This window comes from Pogona vitticeps, chromosome 2 (assembly GCF_051106095.1).
Source record: "Pogona vitticeps strain Pit_001003342236 chromosome 2, PviZW2.1, whole genome shotgun sequence".
NCBI lineage: Eukaryota > Metazoa > Chordata > Lepidosauria > Squamata > Agamidae > Pogona > Pogona vitticeps.
Window position 1 is genome coordinate 181,987,790 of NC_135784.1, and position 24,773 is coordinate 182,012,562.

Here is a 24,773-nt window from a genome sequence, read left to right on the forward strand (position 1 = left end):
GCCATGTGGTTACATCTCAAAATGGCTGCCTCCTCTCTGCTGTTCCCAAGTCAGCTGTTTGGCGCTAGAGTCAGGCTGTTCCCAGGCTAGGAGCTGGGCTCTACTGGGTCTTACTACCAGGTAAGTGACTTCACTGGGAGAGAGGGAGGGTTTGCTGGACATGCACCCAGCGTACAAGACGCCTCCCCCCCCCCACTTGGAGGCATGTTTTTCAGGGCCAAAAAGTCGTCTTGTACGCCGGCACATATGGTAAAATGCTGCAGTGAGTTACTAATAAATGTCTTACATGATCTGGGATCACGGCCCCTAAAGGCCCACCTTATCCTGCAACAATATGCACAGGAATGAAAGATAATCTGACGGTACACGTTATTAGCTCCTTAACATTTTTAAAATAAATTTTTAAAAATCCTTTTTAAAAGACCTTTAAAAATCAGGCTTTTAAAATAGTTCTCTCATTTTCATGTCATTTCTTGATGATTGTTTCACGAGCTCTTTTATTATTGTTTTTCAATTCTTCTGATGTCATATTTATTATCTTGCTTGTAATTTAGCAAACCCTCTTCAAAACATTTATCAGTTCCTATATCCTGTATACCCTAAGGACTTTGTGGGGCAGGAGGCCGGGGAAGAAAGAGAAGGGAGAAACAAATCTCAGTTCCTAGACACAAGGCAAAGCACCTCCAGAAAGATATTTTCTCTTTAGTACAAGAATTAAGAATGCAAGTTGGCCTGCCTCATTCTGATGGGAAGATCAGTCCTTAAGAGATCCTTCTTATTGTGCCATTGCTTCTGTCCTGGCCCCTTGTGTGAGAAGATAAAAATTCCCAGTATCCCAGAGAGTCTCAAAAGATAGGTGTGAAAATTCACTAAGTCATATGTACATTCATACATATATATATAATTCAACTTTAATTTACATGTCTCAAACAGGATAGGAAGCAAAGGCTCTCCCACCCTGATAAGGCAACCGTGAACCATGATAAATCTCAAGAGGATCACTCAGAGAATAAAATTCTACACAGGTTTGTAAAAGCTGTAATTTATCGTCACCCCACCCCACCTTTCCCGCCCTGCTCCAAGCCCTGTTCACAGTCCATCTTCACCACTTCTTCTTGTGTTCATCCATGGAAACCCCTCCAGGTCCCAAAGCTACGACCAGCAGCAGGCCACCTATGACAGACATGGTCTGGAAAAAGTCGTATTTGAGGAAGTCATGAAGGGGCCTGTAGGTGGGGATGCTCCAGAAGGCATTCTGGATCAGGTTGATGATGAAAAGCCAGATGACCAGTGTAAGAGCAGCAAGCTTGGTTTTAAAGCCAATCGCTACCAAAATGATGAGCACCATGCCAAAGATGTCCTGGAAGATCTGGGAGCAAAAAAGAAAATTAAAGTATCAGCCTCTGTGGCTATGGATACAGCAATTCACTGCAATTCTCTCCTCAGCAATGGAGTTCCTCCATGCTTAAAATTCATATGAGATTAGCCAGAGACCTTAAATATGCAAGATATGACCTGCACTGAAGTTGCCTTTATGTATCACAGAAATGTGCAGGTACTTACCTGCCGTGACTTATTTCAGTGTGCTGCTACTGCTTTGAATAGGCAACAATGTCTCTGAACATTCTGACAGCATGCTCACTCTTGCCTGAGGCTTCTCAGATTTCACAAGGTTTTGCCCAGATGCCCTACAGCCCATGTTCATGGCCATAAGGACTAGCAACCTTCTTTTCTGATAATGAAAAGGATCCTAAAATGTGGAATTCTGCTCCAATACCAAAGTGTGTGTCTACATGTTATTTCTGCAGAATACACATTGTAAGGGGAAACCTATTAATAAATTATAGGTAAACATTATTAAAATAATTACAATAGGACCTCCTTATTCATGGGATCGGTATCCACTGATTCACTTATCCATGTTTGAAAAAATTTAAAATATTAAATGGTCTGAAAATAATTTTACAATCCGGAAAAAAATGTTTTCGCCACTATTACCAGAACCAGCCACTAGAAGGAGATTGTGTTATGAATACTTGCTAGTAAAGAATACCTAGCATGGTCTCTGGTGCCCTTTAATAATGCATGTGAATTTTTTTTCTTTTTACCTTTACCATGTATAGCTATGTATGCTATTAACTGTGGTTTTTAACCCTGGAATCAATCACCAGCAAATATGGGAGTTCTACTATATCTATAATTTATTAAAAGGTTTCCCCTTGTGCAAACACAGATGACAGATTTCACTAATAAAGCTGCTTTGAAGTGCAACTGCCTTTTTTTAGTTTGTTTAATTGATTTCCTTTTACAATATGACCCTCAGAAAGAAAGAATAAATGGTCATGAGAACAGATGAAAGGGACAGCTAGCAGAAGACTCCAAAATAGGAATGAAATGAGGGAAGCCCGAAGTACAGTAGAGCAGATTTTCTACTTTTTCAAGCACCACGGCTGCATGAGCCTGAACTAACACCCGAGAGAAGTAGTATCTCTGCTTTACAGCAGCAGTCCCAACCTTTTTGGGACTGCAGACCGGCTGAGCCTCTGAGAAAGGCAGGCCCCCCGCAGATGTGCACAGGTGCGCACGTGCTCTTGGGTGCATGCGCAGAGGTGGGGGAGCACCCGCCTGCCTGCGCCGGTGTGAATGCTCCCCCACCCCTTCGCGCATGTGCAGGGCCGCCTGCCCCCACGCACCCCTTCATGCGGGTGCATGCACAAAACAGTGGGGGAGCACGCAGGTGGGTGTGCAGGCGCCCCTGTGCATGTGCGAAGGGGTGGGGGAGTGCTCACGCTGGCGCTGACAAGCGCCCATGTGCACAAAACAGCTGTGGGGGGGTGCGTGCAGGGGAGGCAGGAGGTCTGTTTGCGGCGCGGTCCGGATCAGACCACAGACTGGCACTGGGTCGCGGACCGGGGGTGGATGACCTCTGCTTTACAGGACAGGAAGCTTTGTCAAACTTCAACGGATTGGCCTATTTATTATCACTGCTATCCTGCGATAAGCTTAACATGAGCTTGCCAAAGTTGGTGCACATGCTTGTTTTCCAGTTAAAACATACAAACTGTTAGACAGACAATAAATGGAGAGGACACTCACAGCGAAGGCGCCAAGTTCAAAGTGCAACAGTGTCATGAACATGAGAACAAGGAGCAACCGGCCACCAAGCTGCATGTATTGCCGAGGTGAGGTGTAATCCACTGTTGGGACTCCAGCAAACATGGACTTCCCCTCAGAACGAGATTCTGCAAGGAGCAGAAGCAGTCCACCCCCAAGAGCCAAATTCCTACAAGGAAGGGGGGAAGCGTATATAAAGAGCTTAGACAATATAGCAGACAGAAACCTGCGACTGTACCCAGTCTTTTTGCCTTCCATGTCTACTGCTTGCTTAACATCTTGTAAGCACTTATTTGAATCACTGAAGAAGATGACAGGCTCTCTGAAAGCCCTGCCTCTAGAACTAGTAAGATATTGCCAGTAAGACTGTCCAAATCATAAGGGCACTGATGGTTTTTTTTCCCACCCAAAAGCAAAGGACTCCAGATTCTTCAATTGGTTCTCTCAGTTTATGCTTGAGGACAATAATGATTAAAGTATCAGCCTCTAAGCCGCAGATACAATATTAAAAATGTATGTTTTGCTTCTGGAGCCTCTGTAACCTATGCAACTAGGAAATTTCTATGGAGGCCTGAAGCATTAAATTATCTTTCAAAAAGTTTTGGATTTCAATTTACTAAGAATAAATATAGTATCTAAAATTATTTACCTTTGGATTTAAATATTTACACAAAATGTATATTTTGGATTACTAGAGAATATGACGCACCTCCAACTTCTAGAAAGGAAGGCATATTATATCTATCACTGCCTCTTGCTCCCCCATAAGCCTAAGAAGAGGCAGGAAAAAGAAAACAACCTGCAAACTTCATGTGCTTTTCATCTTCATATAATAATTGCGAGTGGATTTTTTTTTCTTTTCATTCTGCAGGAACTGGTTGTGCCCAAAGTAAAGGACCCTGAGATGTAGCATAACCAGATGCCTACAATGAGGATCGCCTGCAATGGGGGAGGGGGATTCTGAGGCAGACAGGCCCAGGGCATTATCAGAGTGTGCCAGGTTGCCAAGTGTGTTGTCACTGACCTACAATCCTGAAGCTGGACCTACATGAGATCATGGTCCCTGTCTCCCATCCTGAGTAATCTTACCACTATCAGCCTGAGACATGGGCTCTTCTCGTGCACACCAGTAAGCTCTCCAACTTGGATAGCCCTCTCCCACAATACTTATATTCAAATCCTGCCCCTATGCCTTTTCGCAAGTTAACATACATCATGTTTTAAAGGTTTCACTCACCTCATTAAAAATTTCAGATCCCATAAAATACTGTAGGCAATTGTCTAGAAAAGAAATGAAGACAACTGTCATTGATTATGGCTTCTGCTACCGTCAGTGTTTCTGAGATAGAAGGTACTTTCTTGGTAATCATTATGAACACCTTTGAACCGCCTTTGAACCAGGACAATTTTTTTTTCTCTCTCTCTCTGCATATTAGACTCTCTGACATACTTCTACACCCTTTACTTTGGGGTAAACACAACATCATTGCAGAATAAATTACTGTTAGTGTATAATGAATTCCAGAGGAGATGCTGTGTTAAGTCTGCTGCAGAAAGAACAACAAAAGAGTCTTGGAGATTGATTATGGTAGAAGCTTTCCTGGACTAGAGCCCACTTTGGCAAGGGGATAGTTATTCTTATTTCGGCAAGTCTGAACAATGGTGCCAAAGAACAACATGTAAAATGCAGCAAAAGGAGTTTCCCAATTTCAGGCTGAGTTCAAATATGTACAAGAAAAGAAAAAAATGATCTCTTCTTGTCTTTCTACTCGACATGCTAGCTGGGCAGGTTGGGAATTGTCCTGCTACCCATCCAGGAACTCCTAAACTGGGAAGACTGCTCTTACCCATAAATGCCTCTGCTCCAACAAATCTACTAGCCTTTCTGATGCCAAAGTTCTCTTTTCACCCAAAAAGGTATGTTGAGCAAGTTATCCAGAAATGGAAGGAACACTTCAGAACCACTTGCTCACGATCCCAGGACCTACTGAACGAGTCTCAGCCTATCTTTCTCATGACGGCACACAGGTATGCACCTTCCTTCAACATTCCAACTCACCTGCATGAAAATGATTCCAAAAAGGCCAAAGCATGCGTAAGGAACAAATTTCCTGGCTAGGACAAGGACACAGCCAGCTAAAACAGAGGAGGAAAGGGCACTTTAATGGTCAAACAAATGCAACAGGAAAAATATAGAAGCCGGTTAATATTCAACAGATTTATTAAGAGCTATGAATTACTAAGGCCAGCGCTTTAACTGGAGCGGAGATTTTGGAGCACAGACAGCTTCCTACTGCAATTACTGTTCCTTGGGATGCATTAAGTCAGTGGGAGGTTTTGTTTGTTTTGAGATTTTATGTTCATATTCCAGTAGCTGCATATGACACCAAAAACACACATCTCTCATTTTCACACAGTTGGATAAAGCTCTTTCTTCTGGACTTCTACTTGCATGTACCTGTATTTTACCCTTAGTAATTTTTCATTTCAATAAAGCCTTTTGATTTTGAATTGGTGATAAGTGATTGATAAGCTAGCAAATTGGCTGATAAACCAGAAAAAAACAAAAAACAAACCAAAGTATAGGACTATTTTCCAGCACAATGATACACATGTCTACAGCTACTATAAGCTTGAACGCTTTTTTCCCTGGATCCTCACTTAAAATACAATTTTAGTCCCAGACTGGCTGACACATTTACTTACATATACAGTGGTGCCTCGCACAGCAAGGTTAATCCGTTCCGGATTAACCTTCGCTATGCTGAAGCATCGTTGAACGGGGCAGGGAATTCCATTGGAACGCATTAAACATGGTTTAATGCGTTCCAAATGGGCCGAATACTCACCATTCAGCGATGCTTCTTAATGGCCGGCAGCCATTTTCGCGCCCTCGCCTCGCTTAACGAGGGCGCAAAAACGCTGCGCGCGGCGATTTTGGGCCATTTCCGGGCTTCCGGCAGCCATTTTGGCCGCCAAACAGCTGATCGTCGGGCTTCGTTTTGCGAAGATCGGTAAGCGAAACGCTTACCAGTCTTCGCAAAGCGAATTTTGCCCTATTAAAAAAACGTTGAGCGATCGCATTAGCGATCCGAAAAAACGGATCGCTATGCGATTTCGTCGTTATACGGTGCGCTCGTTAAGCGAGGCACCACTGTATATGCACATATATATATGTTACTACAAGAATGAGAAGTCATAGAACCTGCCTTGCAGTGTTTCCATTTTATTAGACTTTGAAGAAATTAAACATTTGGAGGGATATACTAGTTTCAAAGATGTAAACTGTTCTAAGTTGCATGACATTTAATGCTCTTTGCTGCAAAACTGAAAACTATTCTTACTTTTGACAAAGTGCTGTCACTTGCTTTGATACTTTTTTAAAAATTATGTTTTATCAACAATAAACTGAGCACTAAACTAACACACACTGAACAAATAAATCATAGAAGATGCATTTGGTGGGGACACGAGAGAGGGCCTTCAATGTTGCTGCTTCCAGACTTTGGAACTCTCTTCCACTGGAGACTAGGGTGGCCTCATCTTTAATGTCCTTCTACAAGTAGGCAAAGACCTTTCTCTTCAGGCAAACTTTCCTGAGTGACTGGCTGCTCTCTCTCTCTCTCTGTGTGTGTATGTGTGTGTGTTTGTGTGTGTGTGTGTTAAATGAATGGTTGTGTGTTACCATTTGAATGTGGTTTTGGTGCTGCTTTTGTTTACCATTTTTAGTGTAGTACAGTATTTGTTTGATCCTTTTAAATATTTGAATACCGTATTTGCTGGCGTATAAGACGACCCCCCCAACATTTCCACTAAAAATATAGAGTGTACGGTGTGATGATTTGTGTTTTTATGTGTATTAGAATGGGATATGTAGTCCTAAGATTGTCCCAATAGCATCCATCTTGATTTAATGTCTGTGTCTGTGGTAGGAAAATTTTACATGCTGTTTCAGAGAAGCTTCGTTCTCTGGTTATCTAGTTGCTAAGGAGAGCCAGAGAGTTACATTCCTGGTAGTCATAATAAATCTGCCACAAAACATGATAACGACTCAAGCTCCCATGAGAAAGTTAGGCGGGACAACAAGACCCAGGAGGGGGTGTTCCTTATGAGGCATCCTGGGAAGAAGAAGGAAGTTGGGAGAAGTGGGAAAAAAAAGATGGAGTTTGATTGAGAAAGGACAGACATGTGCTTTTTCCCAAAATGGATTATAACTTTTGAATGGAGCCTTTTTGCCAACATGGACTAATGGATTACAACTGGATTTTACCTTACCTGTTGGACTATGGACTGTGAAGTCTCAGGATACGTAAGAATGACTACGCTTATGCATATCCTAGTTTAGAATGCATTTCTTGTTTTATTTTTATAGCTGGAGTAGTGGGGGTGATTTGTCAGCCTTGATATGAAAATGTTTCTAACTGAAATGCTTTACTATAATCTGAATTCTTTTCTGAACCATATGTCTTAATAAAGCAGTAATGTTTTTGGAATTGCATGCATTGGTTTCTTGAACAGACTAACCTATCTAATTGGCCATGTGTATTTGCTACCATATAGAGCCCAGATTTGCCTGAGTGTAAACTCATGGATTGTCTGTGTTTCCTGTTTTTACTTAACAAAGGGGATGGACTTGAGGAAGGAAAATTAGTGCAGGGCCTGGCTGAGATCTAGGGCTCGTCTTAGCTCATAAGGACTGACTAATTTTCTGGAATCTCTCCTTCTCCGGCTTCCCCTTAATCTCCTTGGAGTTGGGGGATTGCTTACATACGGCTCTGCTGCAGCGCCGGTGGCGGCTGCCCGGGGCTCTGCCCGGGCCCGCCCTGGAAGTTCATGGCCAGCGACAAGGCCCGAGGAGGGCGAGGAGGAGGGGAAGTGGCCGGGCAGGTGGCAGCAGCAGAGGAGGCAGGCGGGTGAGTGGGCAGCTGGCTCAGTGGCGAGAGGGAGGGGAAGCGGGCGGGCGGGCCCGAGAAGGGCGAGAAGGAGGGGAAGTGGCTGGCCGGGCAGCGGCAGCGGAGGAGGAGGGGAAGCGGCTCTCTGGCGGCGGGCTCTGGCCGCTCAGGCATGGCCGGCTCTGCTTTCCTCCCTCCGTCCGGACTGACCGCCTGCCTGCCTTCCTCCCCAACCGGCGCGGCCCTACGTCACTCACTCAACGGAGACGGCTCCTTCCTGGCCCAACTGAAGTGCACCCGGCGTATAAGACGACCCCCCCCCATTTGGAGGCATGTTTTTTGGGCCCAAAAAGTCGTCTTATACGCCAGCAAATATGGTACTTACTGTTTTTAACTTTAAATATTGTATTCTAATTATGTAAGTCACCTCGGGTTGTTTTAAGGAGAAAGGCAGGGTAAAAATATTTTAAATAAATACTTTTATAATGCAGGTGTGTGAATATTTTCAGTCTTCTGAAATGGATTAACAAATCTTTAGGTTTCAGCCTGAAAAGAGAGTAAATCCATCTAGGGAACAGGTATTTTCCAGCTGAGATTATCCCATGCTTAGGAGTTTAGATCTGAGTGCAAAGGCACTCCTCTGTCTAAGTTCAACTGGCCATCACAGAAGCTCTCTTCTTAGAGATGCTACTGCTTGATAAACTAGCGAAAAGTTCAGTTGTGCAGTGGTGGTTCTGCACAGGCAGCTGCCAGAACTCCCTTGACAAAGGAGAGGAGAGTCCAGCCCACATTCTGCAACATGCCCTCCAGGGCAAGGCCATGTTTTTCTGTGCTAGTCCTAAAAAGACGGCTAAAGCATGTATCACTCTAACTTTTGCAGCAAGACCTGTGGAGGACACTGTATCTTGTTAGTTCTCCTCTCCTCAACCGCCAAAAGGAAAGCCCTTACCCAGCTGCCCACACATGTTGATTAACACGAACAGAGTTGCTAAGAGTACGCCGCTCCCCCAGGAGATGTTGATGTAGTCCCGTTGTTCGTTCCATTGGAACCACATCCTGATGCCATCCTCCAGGAATGTGCTAATGAGACAGAGGTGAGCCAGATGAGGTAGGTAGTGCTTTGTCACACGCAAGAACTGCAAAGAAAAGAGGACCGCATTAGATGGCAGTGCCAGAAATGGATGCCAAAATGTTTTTGTAGTTGTTTTGACTTATATAACACCCCATAGTGCTAGAGCACTTTCTGGGTGGTTTACAACATGATTAAGCAAAGAACACTTTGCCCCCCTGCGAGCTGGGTGCTGACTTTACAGACCTCAGAAGGCTGACTCAACCTGAGCCCCTCAGGATCGAACTCAGATCATAAGCAGAAGCTTGTCCAATACTACAGTTCAACCACTGTACCATCTCTAAATATGCCTAACCTTAGTGCCAGGTTTGGTCAGCAGTGACAGGTATGTATAGATACCCATTTTATAGATGCAAAAATCAGAGGCTTGATGTTATAACCTGGTGTTCTAATCAGAAGCAGGATGGTTCTATAGGTCAGCCTTAGATCTTCAGATGAAAATTAAAAAGGTACTAGGACCCTACGTGTCGTTACGATTCCTTATACTGCCTTGTGATAATAGGAGACAGAACAGTAGTATAGAAGCTACTTTTTCAATGAAAAGCAGGCTAAATCCTTTGTGTTGCAAGACATAAATTAACCTGCCAGCGACCCTCTTTCCTCCTGCTCCAATGCCTCTTAAGAAGGTTTATGCCCACTCTAGGCCAGTTCCTTAAGATGGGGTGACAGAATAGCTACCTAGATAATGAACAGGGTACTGCACTTAATTTCAACCATCCACAACATTTTCCAAGCTCACTGTCCCTAGCCACACTGTTGTGGACACGAAGAAAGACATGTGCCTGGATGCTGTCTTTATCTGCTTTGCAGAGATGACACCTTTCATACCAAGGATTGTACCTTCATCATTCACGGAGAGACGTTATCAAGCGCTACCAGTCACACAAGCCAACTGTATATGACTTCTAATATCAATGCACTCCCCAATACTTGTTGTGAGCTTCCCGCAGGCCTGGCAGACCACTTGGAGAAGAGAATGCTGGATCAGATAGCCCTTTGCTTGGATCTGAGACAGCTCCTCTTATGTTCACCATTACGTATCTCAGTGCTATTCAACAGCTATTCATAACACATGAAACCATAGTACGTACAATGTTCTTTACGGCATAATCACAGTACTGTACAGTGTAAACTATATATGCAAAATGCCTTGGTTAACAGAAATTAAGATCTCTGGTAGCTGTCCCTCTTAAGACACAGAAACCAGTAGCTTGTCATTCTCCACTCCAGCTACTGAATTACACACCAGCAAAGGAAAAAACAACGGCGACACCATTGTGGGGGGAGGGGTCTGCTACAGACTTTGAATGACACATTCCTACATCAGATCATCAAACAGTTGTAGAAGACAGGTATATGTAGGTAGTAATGGGAGAGGTCAACAACCTTGGTATCTGTGGAAAGTAAAAAAAAAAAAAAAAAAGGAAGGTCCAGCAAATTCTTCATGTGGGTAGCCAGGAACCTCATCTTCCAGAAGATGGAACAAAAGAAAAGTTGTTCTACATCTGGACCTTACCAACAAGGAAGAACTGGCCAAAAAAGTGGAAATTGTGGCATCTTGGGGTGAAAGTGATCATGCCCTCTTGGGATTCTGAGCAAAAGGAAAGCTAAAACTGACATAATGTACATTCTGGAGTTTAGGAAAAGCAATTTCAATAAGTTCAAAGAAATACTGAGTGATCAAGGATCTCACGTCAGAAATAAAGAGAAGGAAGTATGGTGATTTCTTAAAAGTGAGATATTGAAAGAACAACCAAAAACAATTCCAACTAGAAAGAAAAATAAGAGACATCTAAAGAGGATGGCTGCACAAGGAGCTTTTAGATAAGCTAAGACTTATAACGAGCATATACTGGAAGCAGAAGGAGGGGCAAAAAACCAAGAAAGAGTATAACTGAATAGTCAATATTTGTAGGAAGAAAGTCAGGAGACTAACTTGCAGAATGAGCTCAGGCTAGCAAGCGAGATTAAAAATAGCTAGAATTGTTTTTCAGCTGTGCTTGGAGCAAGAAAAGAACAAGGAAGTAGTGGGCTCACTGCATGTGGAGGATGGAGAAACACTAGTAAACAAAAGAGACAGCAGAATAGCAAAACTCCTGCACTGCTTCTGTCTTCTCTCTAAAAGACCCAGCTGTGTCCGCCTGGGTACTCGGTCCAGCATGGTCAGACCACTTCCTGGTCAAGTTTATTCTATTAGCTTCTTCTCCCCTCTGCAAGGGTTGGGGATCTATTAAGATGATCTGCCCTCAGAGACTAATGGATCCAGATGGATTCCTGAGTGCTCTGGGAGATTAACCATCTGATATGGTCGGCGCTCCTGTTGAAGCTCAGGTCACCCTATGTAATAGGGAGATGACCGGGTAGTTGATACGATTGCGCCTAAGCACCCTCTCCCTGCACGCAGAGCCCAGACAGCCCCTTGGTATACTTCTGAACTGCGGGCAATGAAACGAGAGGGGAGACGGCTGGAGCGCAGGTGGAAGAAATCCCGCTGGGAGTCCAATCGAACACGACTTAGAGCCCATTACTGGGCCTATTTTGTGGCAATACGGCTGGCGAAACGGCAATATTTTTCCAGCCGTATCGCTTCCTCAGAATGTCGTCCAGCAGAGCTCTTTCGGGTGGTCCAGGATCTTCTTCAACCAGGAAATCCGGTGGAGGTCCCGGACTGCTCATCAGCTTGCTGTGATGAGTTTGCCATCCATTTTGAGAGAAAAATCACTCAGATTCCCAGTGGGTTTGACTCCACAGTTACTGCAGAATCAGAGGATGTGTCCAGTGTACCGTGCTTAGGTCAAGTATTAATGGATGAGTTTCAATTGTTGAGACCTGAGGATGTGGACAGGGTGTTTTGATCTGTCCATTCTACCACCACTCCGCTCGACCCTTGCCCATCTTGGCTAATTGGAAGATCTGCCGGGGGGGGGGGTTCACACCTGGGTCCATGAGGCCGTGAATGCCTCTTTGAGAGATGGAGTGGTCTCTACCACCTTGAAAGAGGCGGTAATTTGTTCATTCATTAAAAAGCCTAACCTGGACCCTAGGCTAGTGGTTAACTACCGACCAGTAGCAAACCTCCCTTATTTGGGCAAAGTGTTGGGTTGTGGCTGGGCAACTCCAGGCAGTGCTGGATGAAACGGATTTTCTGGATCCATTTCAATCGGGTTTCAGGCCGGGTTTTGGTACAGAGACTGCCTTGGTCGCCCTGTATGATGACCTTTGCCGGGAGAGAGACAGGGGGAGTGTGACCCTGTTGATACTCCTGGACCTCTCAGCGGCTTTTGACACCATCAACCATGGTGTCCTTCTGGATAGGCTGGCTGGGTTGGAAGTTGGGGGCACTGTTTTACAGTGGTTCCGCTCCTTCCTAGCTGACCATGTCCAGAGGGTGGTGCTGGGGGACAGTTGCTCTGCCCCATGGCGTTTATGTCATGGGGTTCCTCAGGGCTCAATACTGTCCCCCATGCTGTTTAACATCTACATGAAACCGCTTGGAGAGGTCATCAGGAGGTTTGGGCTGAGAAGTCAGCAATATGCTGACGATACTCAGCTCTACCTCTCATTTTCCACCAATCCAGGTGAGGCGGTTTCTGTGCTGGACCCGTGTCTGGACCTGATAATGGACTGGATGAGGGTTAATAAATTGAAACTCAATCCAGACAAGATAGAAGTGCTGTTAGTGGGTGATTCACCGGACAGGTTGGAGGGCCATTTCCCTGCCCTGAATGGGGCTACACTCCCCCTAAGGAACAGGGTCTACAGCTTGGGGGTGCTCCTGGACCCCAGTCTAACACTGGAAGCCCAGGTGGACTCGGTGGTCAGAGGCACCTTCCTTCACCTGCGGAAATTATACCAGCTGTGGCCCTACTTGGACGAGCGGAGTGCCATGCACACACGCACTGGTAACATATCACATAGATACTGCATATCACATACGCTCTACATGGGGCTGCCTTTGAAGACGGTCTGGCGACTGCAGCTGGTCCAGAATCGAGTTGTGCAGGTGGTGAGTGGTGGGGCCACTAGGGAACATATCAAGCTGATTCTGTTTAAGTTACATTGGTTACCAGTTGCTGCCCGAGCCCAATTCAAAGTGCTTGTTTTGATGTATAAAGCCCTAAACGGCTTGGGCCCTGGATACCTGAAGAACCACCTCCTTCCATATGAACCTACCTGGCAGTTAAGTTCTAACCAGAGGGCCCTTTTGAAAGAGCCTCAAGGAGATAAGGGGGAGGGCTTGTAGTGAAAGGGCCTTTTTGGCAGCTGCCCCCAAACTATGGAATGACCTCCCGACTGAGATTCGTCTGGCGCTGACGCTGCTGACATTTCGGCGCCAGGTCAAAACCTTCCTGTTCCAGAAAGCTTTTAACTGAAATAATATCAGCTGTGGGTCTGATGGCAATTTTTAGAATATATATTTTAATTGCATTTAATTATTTTGCCCTTTTATTTTGCCTTTTTATTGTACTTTAAATGCTGTAAGCCGCCCAGAGACCTTCGGGTAGTGTGGGCGGCATATAAGTTAAATACAGTGGTGCCTCGCTTAACGGGCGCCCCGTTTAACGACGAAATCGCATAGCGATGAAGATTTTGCAATCGCTTTGCGATGGTCTGAATGGGGTTTTTTCGCTTTGCCATGATCAGTTCCCTGTTTCGCTTACCAATCATCGCAAAGCGACGATTTTAAAACAGCTGATTGGCGGTTCCAAAATGGCCGCCGGGTTAAAAAAATGGCCACCCGCTGTGTTTAGGGACGGATTCCTCGCTTACTGGGCAGTGAAAATGGCCGCCGTATGGAGGATCTTCGCTTAAAGGTCAGCTTTAAGCCCATAGGAACGCATTGAAGGGGTTTCAATGCATTCCTATGGGCTTTTTAAAATTGCATAGCGACGAAATCGCTTAGCAGCGATTTTTGCTGCACCGATTAAAGTCGCTATGTGAGGCACCACTGCAAATAAATAATAAATAAATAAAAGAAAACAGTGCTCAACATACTGTGAACAGATTAAGGGAAGGAGTGAGGGGGATGCTATCCAAGGTAAGCAAAGAAGAAGCTACTTCAAACAAATTTACATTACAAGGCCAGAGGAATTGTGTCCAATGGTACTAAAGTAACCTGCAGATAGAACCTCAGAGCCTCTACTTAGCACCTTTGAGAATTCCTGGAGAACAAGTGAGGTTTCTGAAGGCCGGCGGAAGAATGCTGCCCTGGTCTTCGGAAAGGAGGACAAAACAATGTGGAAAGCTATCAACCTGTCAGTTTGACATCAATACCAGGAAAGATTCTAGAATAGATAACTCAATACAGTAGTTGTGTGGTAAACCTGACGAGAGGGTAGAAGCACTCATCGGAGTGCCGTCCTCGGGTAGAGCCTCCAAAGAGGTAAAGAAGAGGCAGATTATCGGAGGATGAAGGGTCTTCCTCAACGCTCTTCTTATTGGGGGGAATCTGAAGCCAAGGAATGGCGGAGACATCTGAAAGCTGAAAGAGAGGCTGTGGCCAGAGAAGCGGAGGAAACAAGAGCATGGCGGGCAGAGGAGATGAAGAGGAAAGCGGGTTACCCAGACCCTGGGAGACACTTGTCGGAGAGAGAGAGATCCGATATGGAGAGTGGCAGATGACGATGAAACCTCCCCGCTACTGAAAGAGGACATGGGGGACTTGGAAGGGGAGTATGAGGAGCCCGTGTCAGGGGGACCTTGGGACATGAAGTCGTTAAACCCGTTTGAAACAGAGTTATGGACACCCTTGCATGCCCCGTTGGCATCGCAAGAGAAGTTGAAGCAAACCTCGTTCAAAGATGTTTTTTCACCAGTTAAGAAAATAAAGGATTGTCCAGATTTTGAATTAAAACCGTCACATCGTTTATTTGGACTTACAGAAGGGAGGCCAACCGGACCTTCATAAGTTGGTTTAGAAGCATTTAGAAAAGAACACAGCAATTATGATTTTTGTCATTTTCTGTTAATTGATTTTTAATTTATTTTATTATAATTGTATATATGTTCCTGTTAGCCGCTCAGAGTGGTATAGATTTACCAGATGAGCGGGATATAAATCAAATAAATAAATAAATAAAATAAATAAATTGCTAACAGTAAGACCTTGCATTGTTTTCTAAGGGAGAAGTCATAACAGACCAACATTACCTCTTTTTATAGAACTAAATGTTTGCTAGATGAGGGGGATGCTGTGAATATATAATGTGTCTTGAATTCAGCAAGGCTTTTGTCAAGGTTTCTCACTACATTCTTGTGCCAAGCTGGTAAAACGTGGGCTAGACAATGTTACTGTTAGGGGAATGTGTAGCTGATCGACATGCCATACCCAAAGGCAGCCTTACCCACTGTTCCTCATCATCTTGGAAATAAATGCTGGGTTCTGTCCTGGACTCAGTGTCATTCAACGTCTTTATAATTAACTTGAATGAGGGCGTGGAGTGGATACTCATTGACTGTGCAGATGGCACCAAACTGCGGTATGCTGCTAGTACTGTACTTCAAATTAGAGAATGCTGCAGAAATAGAGGTAACTGATGTTGTTTTGCCTCCTACAGTTTCAGGCACATCTCTTGCAAGACAGGCTTATATGTAGGCTGGGACATCAATGGCATCCCAGATATTTTTGGACTCAAAATTCCATCAAATTAGGCCAGCATGGCCATAGGTTAGAAACAGTATCATTCAGCAATAGAGATGGGAAGGCCTGGAAAAAAAACAGAAACATTTGGGGGGAAAACAGGTTTTTTCCCCTCAACGCCATTTTACAGTGGTGCCTCGCTTTATGATTGCCCCACATTACGACGAATCCGCTTTACAATGATCTTTTTGCAATCGCAATTGCGATCGCAAAACGATGGTCTAAATGGGGAATTTCGCTTTGCAATGATCAGTTCCCTGCTTCGGGAACCGATTCTTCGCAAAACGATGATTTTTAAACAGCTGATCAGCAGTTTCAAAATGGCCACCGGGTAACTAAAATGGCTCCCTGATGTGTTTAGGGACAAATTCCTCGCTGTACAGGCAGCGAAAATGGCTGCCGTATGGAGGATCTCCGCTGGAGGGTGAGTTTTAAGCGCACTGGAATGCATTGAAAGGTTTTCAATGCGTTTCAATGGGCTTTTCATTTTCGTTTTACGATGTTTTCACTTAACGGCAATTTTCCTGGAACAGATTATCGCCGTTAAGCGAGGCACCACTGTATATGACTTCAAAATTTTCAGAAATTTTACATCTCTATTCAGCAACAACTAGAGGGCCATTCATTTTCCATTCCTTGGCTTAAATCATCTTATTGTTTATAAAACCGAAGGCATTTATGTGTGATCTGGGGAAAAAACAACTGTATTTTTCTTTCTATGGATGTTCAGCCTTAAAAATATGTAAAACATCACCTTGGAAGTGTGCGTGGTGTTATGAGGGTTGGAATCTTATAGCCTGGCCCACAACTTGCTAAATCAGTGCATGAATGTTTAGGATAAATGAAGCCAATGGTTATGGTAGTGCAACATTACAGAACTTTATTTAGCCATGTGGTACTAATAGAAGTGTTAGCAAAAACAATGGACTTTTCCAACAGAAACCTACCAATCATACAACTCCTTCTGGGGGGGTAGGACAGGAGAATATTCTGTTTCTTGTTCTTACCAGTTCTACTTTAAATTATTGTCTTGGCTTCTGAAGAAAGGATGTCTGTGTGTAAAACAATATTTAAGCAGTAGATCGGGCCCCTTCCCTCTCATTATATTATGTTTAATTCGATATCCCGATATTATCACTAAGCCCCTTATATTGCACATCCACACCTTTATAATGCTGTCCTTCCTTGTTGCTGCTATCACTTTTTGACTCTAAGAAATTTATTTTGGCATATTGCTATGAGCATCTCAAACCAGTAAAACAACTAGATTACAGTAAAGTTGATTGTCTTAAAAGTACATCCAAAACAAGGAAAGTATATATCACCTTTCAAGACTATTTGTTCCATAAGTCAAGGGTTTCCTTGAGAAGTCTTAATTCAGAGAGGAACCATAGAAATTACAGAGTTGGAAAGGTCACCGAGTCCAACCCCCTGCCAAGGCAAGAAAGCTTAAGAACCTCTGAAAAATGCTCACCCAAATGCTCTTTAAACACAACCAGTGAAGGAATAGTCTACCACTTTCTGAGGTAATTCACTCCATTGTAGAACATCTTATACTGTAAGGAAAATGTTCCTAATATTTTGTTGAAATCTTCATTTGTGTTGTTTGAATCATTTACTTTGGATCTTAGCTCTCTCAAACTGCAGAAAACAAGCTTCCTCTCTCCTCCATGTGACAGCTATTCAAATATTTGCTTGATAGCTATCATATCACCTCTTATTCCCTTTTTCCCAGACTAAGTAAAGGTAAAGGTTCCCCTTGACATTTTTAGTCCAGTCGTGTCCAACTCTAGGGGGCGGTGCTCATCCCATTTCTCAAGCCATAGAGCCAGCGCTTGTCCGAAGACAGTTTCCGTTGTTACGTGGCCAGTATGACTAGGGAACGCCGTTTTACCTTCCCACCGTGGGGGTACCTATTTATCTACTCGCATTTTACATGCTTTCAAACTGCTAGGTTGGCTAGGAGCTGGGACAAAGCGACAGGAGCTCACTCTGTCGCTTGGATTCAATCTTACGACTGCAGGTCTTCTGACCCTGTAGCACAGGCTTCTGCAGTGCCACCACGCCCTTTTTCCAGACTAAGTATTCCCAACTCCCTCAAAACAGTTATGGGTTTGGTTTCCAGACCATTTACCATTTTAGTCACCTTCCAACTATAGATAACACTTAACCTTTTTTCTTCAACTATTTCTGCCATATTGCCATCTTGAAGAACCGCTTATTGTTTATGTCTGTTGTACATCGTTTATTGTATATTGTTGATATTTTTATTCTCTCTCTCTCTCTCTATACACACACACACACACACACACACACACACACACACACACACACACACACACACACACACACACTGTATATATATGTTGTTGTTTGGAAGCCGCCTAGAGTGGTCATATTGACCAGATAGGCAGGGTATAAACAAACAAACAAACAATTCTTAAACTATGGTGTCCAAAATGAACACAGTATTTCAGATAAGATCTGACAAAACTACTAATTGGTACTATTGTGGTGCTACTACTGTACTTCTCTTGATCTGGATACTATACTTCAGTTGGTGCAACCTATTATTGCACTACTCCCCCCGCCATCACCCTGCTGATTCATGTTTAGTTTCTGGTCTACTAAGACCCATAGATCCTCTTAATAGACCAGAATCTAATAGTTTCCGGTCTACTAAGACCCACAGACTATTGTCAAGCCAGCTGTCACTCATCCTATATTTGTGCATTCCATTTTCCTGCCTGAATATGGAACTTAGCATTTTTTCATGTTACTTGTTTTGGCCCAGTTCTCCAGTACAGTGGGGTCTCTACTTAAGAACGTCCCTACTTAAGAACAATCCAACTTAAGAACAGCTCCATTTGCTAAATTTTGCTTCTACTTGAGAACAGAAATCCAAGATAAGAACAGGGAAAAAAACCTTTCCTGCTCTTTTTTTTTAACCTTAGGTCATCTTAGGTTAAAAAAAATTCTCCCCATAGTGGTAGAGTACGTATTAACCAGCTTTGGTTAATGTACGAACGCACCTCTACATAACAAAAAAACCAGCCAGAACGGATTAATTGGTTTTCAGTCCATTCCTATGGGAAATTTTGCTTCAACTTAAGAACATTTCAACTTAAGAACACCATTCCAAAACGGATTAAGTTCTTAAGTAGAGGTTCCACTGTAGTTTCTATGGACGGAAAAGAGCAGATACGGATTAAATGGTTTTCAATGCATTCCTATGGGAAATGCAGATTCAACATAAGAACTTTTCAACTTGAGAACCACCTTCCAATACGGATTAAGTTCTTAAGTAGAGACCCCGCTGTATGTTAAGATCATCTGGAATATTTCTTATCTTGTCTATGTGTATCCCTGGGTTATTACCGGGCTTACATTTTTACGACTCCTCACCTGCCTACCCTCTTGCTTCTTTTCCAAGGTTCATTAACGTGGTCTCTTACATCAGTGGTTCTTAACCTTTTTTAAAGAAACGCCCCCTTGAGCCATTGAGGAAGTTATCATCGCCCCCCTCCCCGCGGCTATGATATCCTATTTATTTATTTATTTATTTATTTATTTATTTATTTATCTATCTATCTATCTATCTATCTATCTATCTATCTATCTATCTATCTATCTATCTATCTATCTATCTATCTATCTATCTATCTATCTATCTATCTATCTATCTATCTATCTATCTATGTAAGACACTTAAATTCAATGATTGAATTCAGTTCCTTAAATTCAGGGAGAAAGAGGAGCGGCTGACTTACTGCAGTGCATTTGCGATCCCACCCAAAGAGATGCTGCGCCACCCCAAACCGTCCCGTTTCTCTCCGCGCTTCCCTTGCAACGGGCAGGAAGGTGGGTGGGAAGGCAAGACATACAAATGGGGCTCGTCTCTCCCTCCCCACCTGGGTGCGAGGCAGAGCTTCACTGGGCGAGGACGGGGACCCAAAAGACCCTTTCCTTCCACCTGATCCACATTCAGTGCTCCCCTAAGGGAGAAAGGCGAGACGTGGCAGGCAGAAAGAGTGGGATCGTCTGGCGGCGGCACCACCGGATCCACTGCCAGCACCCTGGCTGCAGCCATCTTCACAGGTTTGGCTCGCTCCAGTGCCCCCCTACCGCCCCCCTTCTGCTCCAGCGCCCCCATGCCGCCCCTTTTCGTTCTACCGCGCCCCTGAAAAATGAAATCGCCCCCTGGGGGGCATTATCGCCCACGTTAAGAACCACTGTCTTACATAACTACAACTGAGATTTGTGAAAACTCACATGGGAAGAGAAGGCATGCTTACAGGAAGATACATAGGCCTATTTCCTTGCCCTCTTCTCAGCAGTGACAGTGCATACTTCTTGTTTTGGCTTTAATGGTATCTTTTAATGATGCAAGCTGCCTGATTATAGTCATTGTTCTTAGCTTTAAATATTTTATTTTAATGATGTAAACCAGGGGTCCCCAACCCCTGGTTTGCGGCCCAGTGCCAGTCCGTGGGCTTCCTGGAACTGGGCCACGGAGACGGATCTCCGCCCTCCCGCACAGTGGGCGTGTCGCGCTTGCAGAGGGGAGTGTTGCACTCGTGCACATGTGCATGAGCATGACACGCCCCACCGTGCACGGAGCCCGCCCACCCCCAACTGGTCCACGGTCCCAAAAAGGTTGGGGACTGTTGATGTAAACCACCATTGTAAACTCAGGGTTTTCAGCTTTAAATACTGTACTGTCTTTCAAGGATGTAAACTGCCTTGGGTCATTTTAAGGAGAGGTTTTAAATAAATAAATAAATAAATCTAAAAGCCCAATAAATAAATAAACTGACAAAGATTTCTTTAATTCAGAAATTAAAGCTCTACACTCACAATAATTCAGAAATTAAAGCTCTACACTCACAATTTTCAGTACAGCTTAAAAATTCTTAATACAATTGAAACAGAAAATGCAAGTCAGTTTTGCCTCCTGTTCCCCAAGTAACTTGCAACAATGGAAGTACACATCACCAATGGTAAATATTCCTATTTCCTAAGGCTAAGAAAAACGTTTTCAGTACATTTTGTTTGGGGACTCCCAAAAGGTGTTGCACAAATGTTGATTCTTCCAGACCAGCACTACATTTTTTTCCTAATTGTACTGATTGTCAAAAGACAAGAAAAGCAGAAGTAACCAGAAGATAACCAAAGGAAGAAGCATCATGTTTTGTTCATCTTGCCAACTAAACAGATCTGATTTCCAGATCATGCAATTAGCTATCTTTGACAAAAAAAAAGATTAAGGGAACAAACCTCTTCCTGTGAAAGTATTTTATGATGATGTATACATCTACAAAGAAGATCTGTGATGAGTTTTAAAAACCCATATACCTGGTGGCAAAGATCTGATAAATCACTTATATGGAAAGACTGCATGTATAAAAATCACATCCTTTCATTCCAAATTATTCTGAAAGAACTATCATCATCTAACATAATCACTACTCACATCCACTACTTTATCCTCTTTATCCTACTTTATCCTCTTAAACCCACTGTGATTGCACCTGGGGGAAAATGCAATGGATACTTTTCCTCTGGACAAATATTGAGAATAATGTGATAAAAGGAATTATCTACTATGCTTCAAGTATTGGAACCAACTCACATTTTGCTCTGTGGTGCTGCAATATTCCATACAGGTGGATCCTGTACCACTAAAGGAACCAGGATTCACACTACTGGTGCAGCACAACCACTGGGATCGTTAACCACAAGGGTCATTTAAAAAGTAGCAAACTGAGACTGTAAACAAAAATTAAAAGATGGTATTCCATGTGCTTCAGAAGAACTAAAGGTTTTGAGTTGAGGATACAGAATGTATGGTCCATCAAATATTGTGGGACTGCAATTCACATCAGCCCTAGCCAACACACCAGTCCACATGCCCCTGTCCAATTGACTGGCTACAGAACCAGAGGATGGCAGTTATTTCAAACTTAACACGTGACTATCTCTGTGTAAATAAAGCAAGGAAGTTTGGTGACACTGACTGAACACTGGAACTGGATGTTTAGGAGAAGGAGAATATTGCATCACTCACAGAAATTCTTCTCCAGAAAGTAAGAGAAGTTGATTTCTCTACCACAAATGATCAGGCTAGACCTCCAAAAGCTCCCAACATGTCACCATTGTGGCTAGAAGAGTGAAGGAGGTATAAACCCGGAAGCCTCAGGTTCAAATCTCACCTGTGACATCAACCAATTGAGTAACCTTAGGCAAGCTATTTATTCTCTCAGCCATCCTCTCTGTTCTCACCTCAAATATGGGGAAAATGAATGGTAACACAGTAGTGGTCTGCCATACAAATATCTTTTAGGGGCTTGTACTAGAGAGACCATGGTCCCATGAATCCCTAACTGCCTATGCTGTCTAGGACTGATGGGAGTTGAGGTCCAACAAACACCTGGTGAGCCCCCAGGCTCCTCACTGCTGCAATATTTATTTATCCTGTTTTAGACCTCCTTTCTCCTAGTGAGGGGAGCCAAGGAAGTTCACAATGTTGAAACAAGTGACGCTAGAAACACAGTAAATTACAGGTTTTTAAAAAATTAAAAATGCAATACACGAATATCAGTCAACATTACACGGTAAGCACCACTCAGTGATGCCAAAACGATATGTTTAATTTCGCCCTTCCCCAACTCTTCCTCTCCTCTCCTTCCTCGCGTGTTAATTCAAAGAAGCCCCAATTCCTATTTTTATTGTATTCAAGGCAGATGATAAATTAATTCGTTGCCGTTTGGGGAGGCGCCTTCGGGTTCCTTCAAAAAAAAAAAAAAGCAGGCAAGAGACCCACAAGGAAGGGTGGCAGCTTCCTTCCGCTCTCTACCCAGGCAGAGAAAAGCCACACCGACCTAAAACGAAAAGCTTTCACGACCCACTCGCTTCCCCCCCCCTTTTCAACCGCCCGCCTCTCTTCCCGCGCGCGAGAGTGTGAGGGAGGCAGAGGGAGGTAGAGTAGGCGAGATCGTCTCTTCCCCGCCAACCCCCCCTTCGCCTCACGCCGGATGGTACGGTCCCAACACGCGCCTCATTCAACCGAGCGCGCCGGGCCAAATCACGCCACGCTAGAAAGGGGGGGAACTGGGTGCTCGTGGTCACCATGTTACCTGATCAGCAAGGTCTTCGGCTGTCCCCATCAGATTGCCGCTGGGCGTCATGGTCGGCTGAGGGAGGCCAGCCAGCCACCCACGCGCCCTCCCTGTCTGCCTTTCTGTCTCCCTCCCCCTTCCCTGAGGGGCTGAACCAGGTTGTGGGCAGAGCCAGAGCACGGCCCGCCCCGCCCCCTGAGGTCACGTGGCTGTGCGGCCCTTCTCGCGTCAGCCGAGATTAGTAAAGTGATGGTACTGAGGAACCATAAAAACGAAGAGGTAGACACGAGGGTGGAGGAGTAACTCCTGACAGGGGCCTGCCATAATCCTCATTCCATGTCCTCATTCCCGGTTTCCCCCATTCTAAACGTCCACCGTCGATAAACTAAACACTGGGGCAATATAGCTCTCCGTTACAACGCAGTCGGGGACAACAATGCCTTTACTTTTGTAACGGAAGATGAGCCGCGTCGTCTTTTGCCTTACTATGTTTATGGTTCAGCTTAGAGGCCACCACGGCCCCTTTCCGTGGCCTCCGGGGTGGTGTTGCCGTGGTAACACCGCAACTTACGTGACTCAGCAGGTCGTCATCGTCTCAAAGAGAAGGGCAGCTTCACTGATACAAGCTGACGTGCCACGTATACAATTCCTCCTTTTATTCTGGAGTAAATCATAAATCGTAGCCGAATTGGCCCTTACGTAATATATATGCAGGGGAAAGAGATACTTTTATTAGACCAGTAAATAATTTGACCTGCTTTTTTTACTTTTCAAAAATGTTCTAATAAAAGTATTGCTTTCTGCATATTAATCAGAATAGACTCCGGAAACAACTCATAAATAATAAGCATCACCATCACACAGTTCGATTTGCACACATTCTGTCATCCTCCTCTTACTGTTTTAACAAAAGCTCTTGGCACAGAGGTACATGCCATTGCCACATTGGGCGCAGCCTACAATATTCCGAAACTGCTATTATGGCATAGGTGGTTGTGAAATACCTCTTGTGACAGAATGGCTGCTATAGCGCACAGTCACAAAGGTCAGATAAATCTGCCCAAGTAATTGAATATAAGGGAATGAATCTATCTTAAGCCCCAAATGGTATTTGTCTGTACAAAGCACAACAACATACCCACAGTGATGCTCCCACACAGGTAATCCTACACAGGCAAAACATGCATTAAAATGTGCAAGAAATACATACACACTCCAACACCACCAAAGAAAGGAAGGAAGGAAGGAAGGAACTTATACTGCTCTCCCGCTATTCCCAGTGACTAATGCCTTTACTTGCTGCCCACTCTCTTCCTCACCACCAATTGCCCACCTTGCCCACTTGCTCTGCAGGCACTGTCCTTCACATTTGCTTGCATCATCACAACTAAGAAAAGAGGACACTGTGTGCACACTAATTTATGGTATAGGCACAAATTGGGAAATGGTCAGTATAAATAAAATAGAAACACATTTCGCCACAGGGGTGGGGGAAAATTGTGCCCAGTGATCTTAGTGCCTGCTAAGTTGGCTCTCCATGTGCTAACTGTTACTGGACAACTTCAGCATGGTTGCTTTGCTACTATGCTTTATCTTTAATGGGCTTGGATCAGATAGCCCTTCAAATATTGGTGTTGCTATGTATTGTCAAGTCAGAACTGACTTATAGTGACCCTTATAGGGCTTTCAAGGTGAGATATTCAAAGAGTGGTTTTACCAGTTTCACACCCCCAGTGACTTTCCAGGACTGAGAAGGGATTTGAACCCAGGCCTCCTGAGTCCTACTCTGTAACTTGATCCACCACACACCACACTGACTCTTTTCTTCATTAGACACCTAGAGATAGAAAGCTGTCATCTGTATAATAGGATTAATGATT

At 44.1% G+C, this 24,773-nt stretch overlaps 1 protein-coding gene across 1 annotated transcript; it reads right to left on the minus strand.

The window, feature by feature from the left end:
* Nucleotides 1-881: 881 nt before the first annotated feature.
* Nucleotides 882-23,078, minus strand: LOC110081766 (surfeit locus protein 4). The gene is made up of 6 exons (XM_020798756.3): nt 22,912-23,078; nt 8,956-9,142; nt 5,174-5,250; nt 4,352-4,395; nt 3,097-3,283; nt 882-1,369 (listed from the first exon to the last, which is right to left on the minus strand). The coding sequence occupies exons 1-6, from the start codon at nt 22,960-22,962 to the stop codon at nt 1,103-1,105; spliced, it is 813 nt and encodes a 270-aa protein (XP_020654415.3). The 5' UTR covers nt 22,963-23,078; the 3' UTR covers nt 882-1,102.
* Between the last annotated feature and the right edge of the window lie 1,695 nt (nt 23,079-24,773).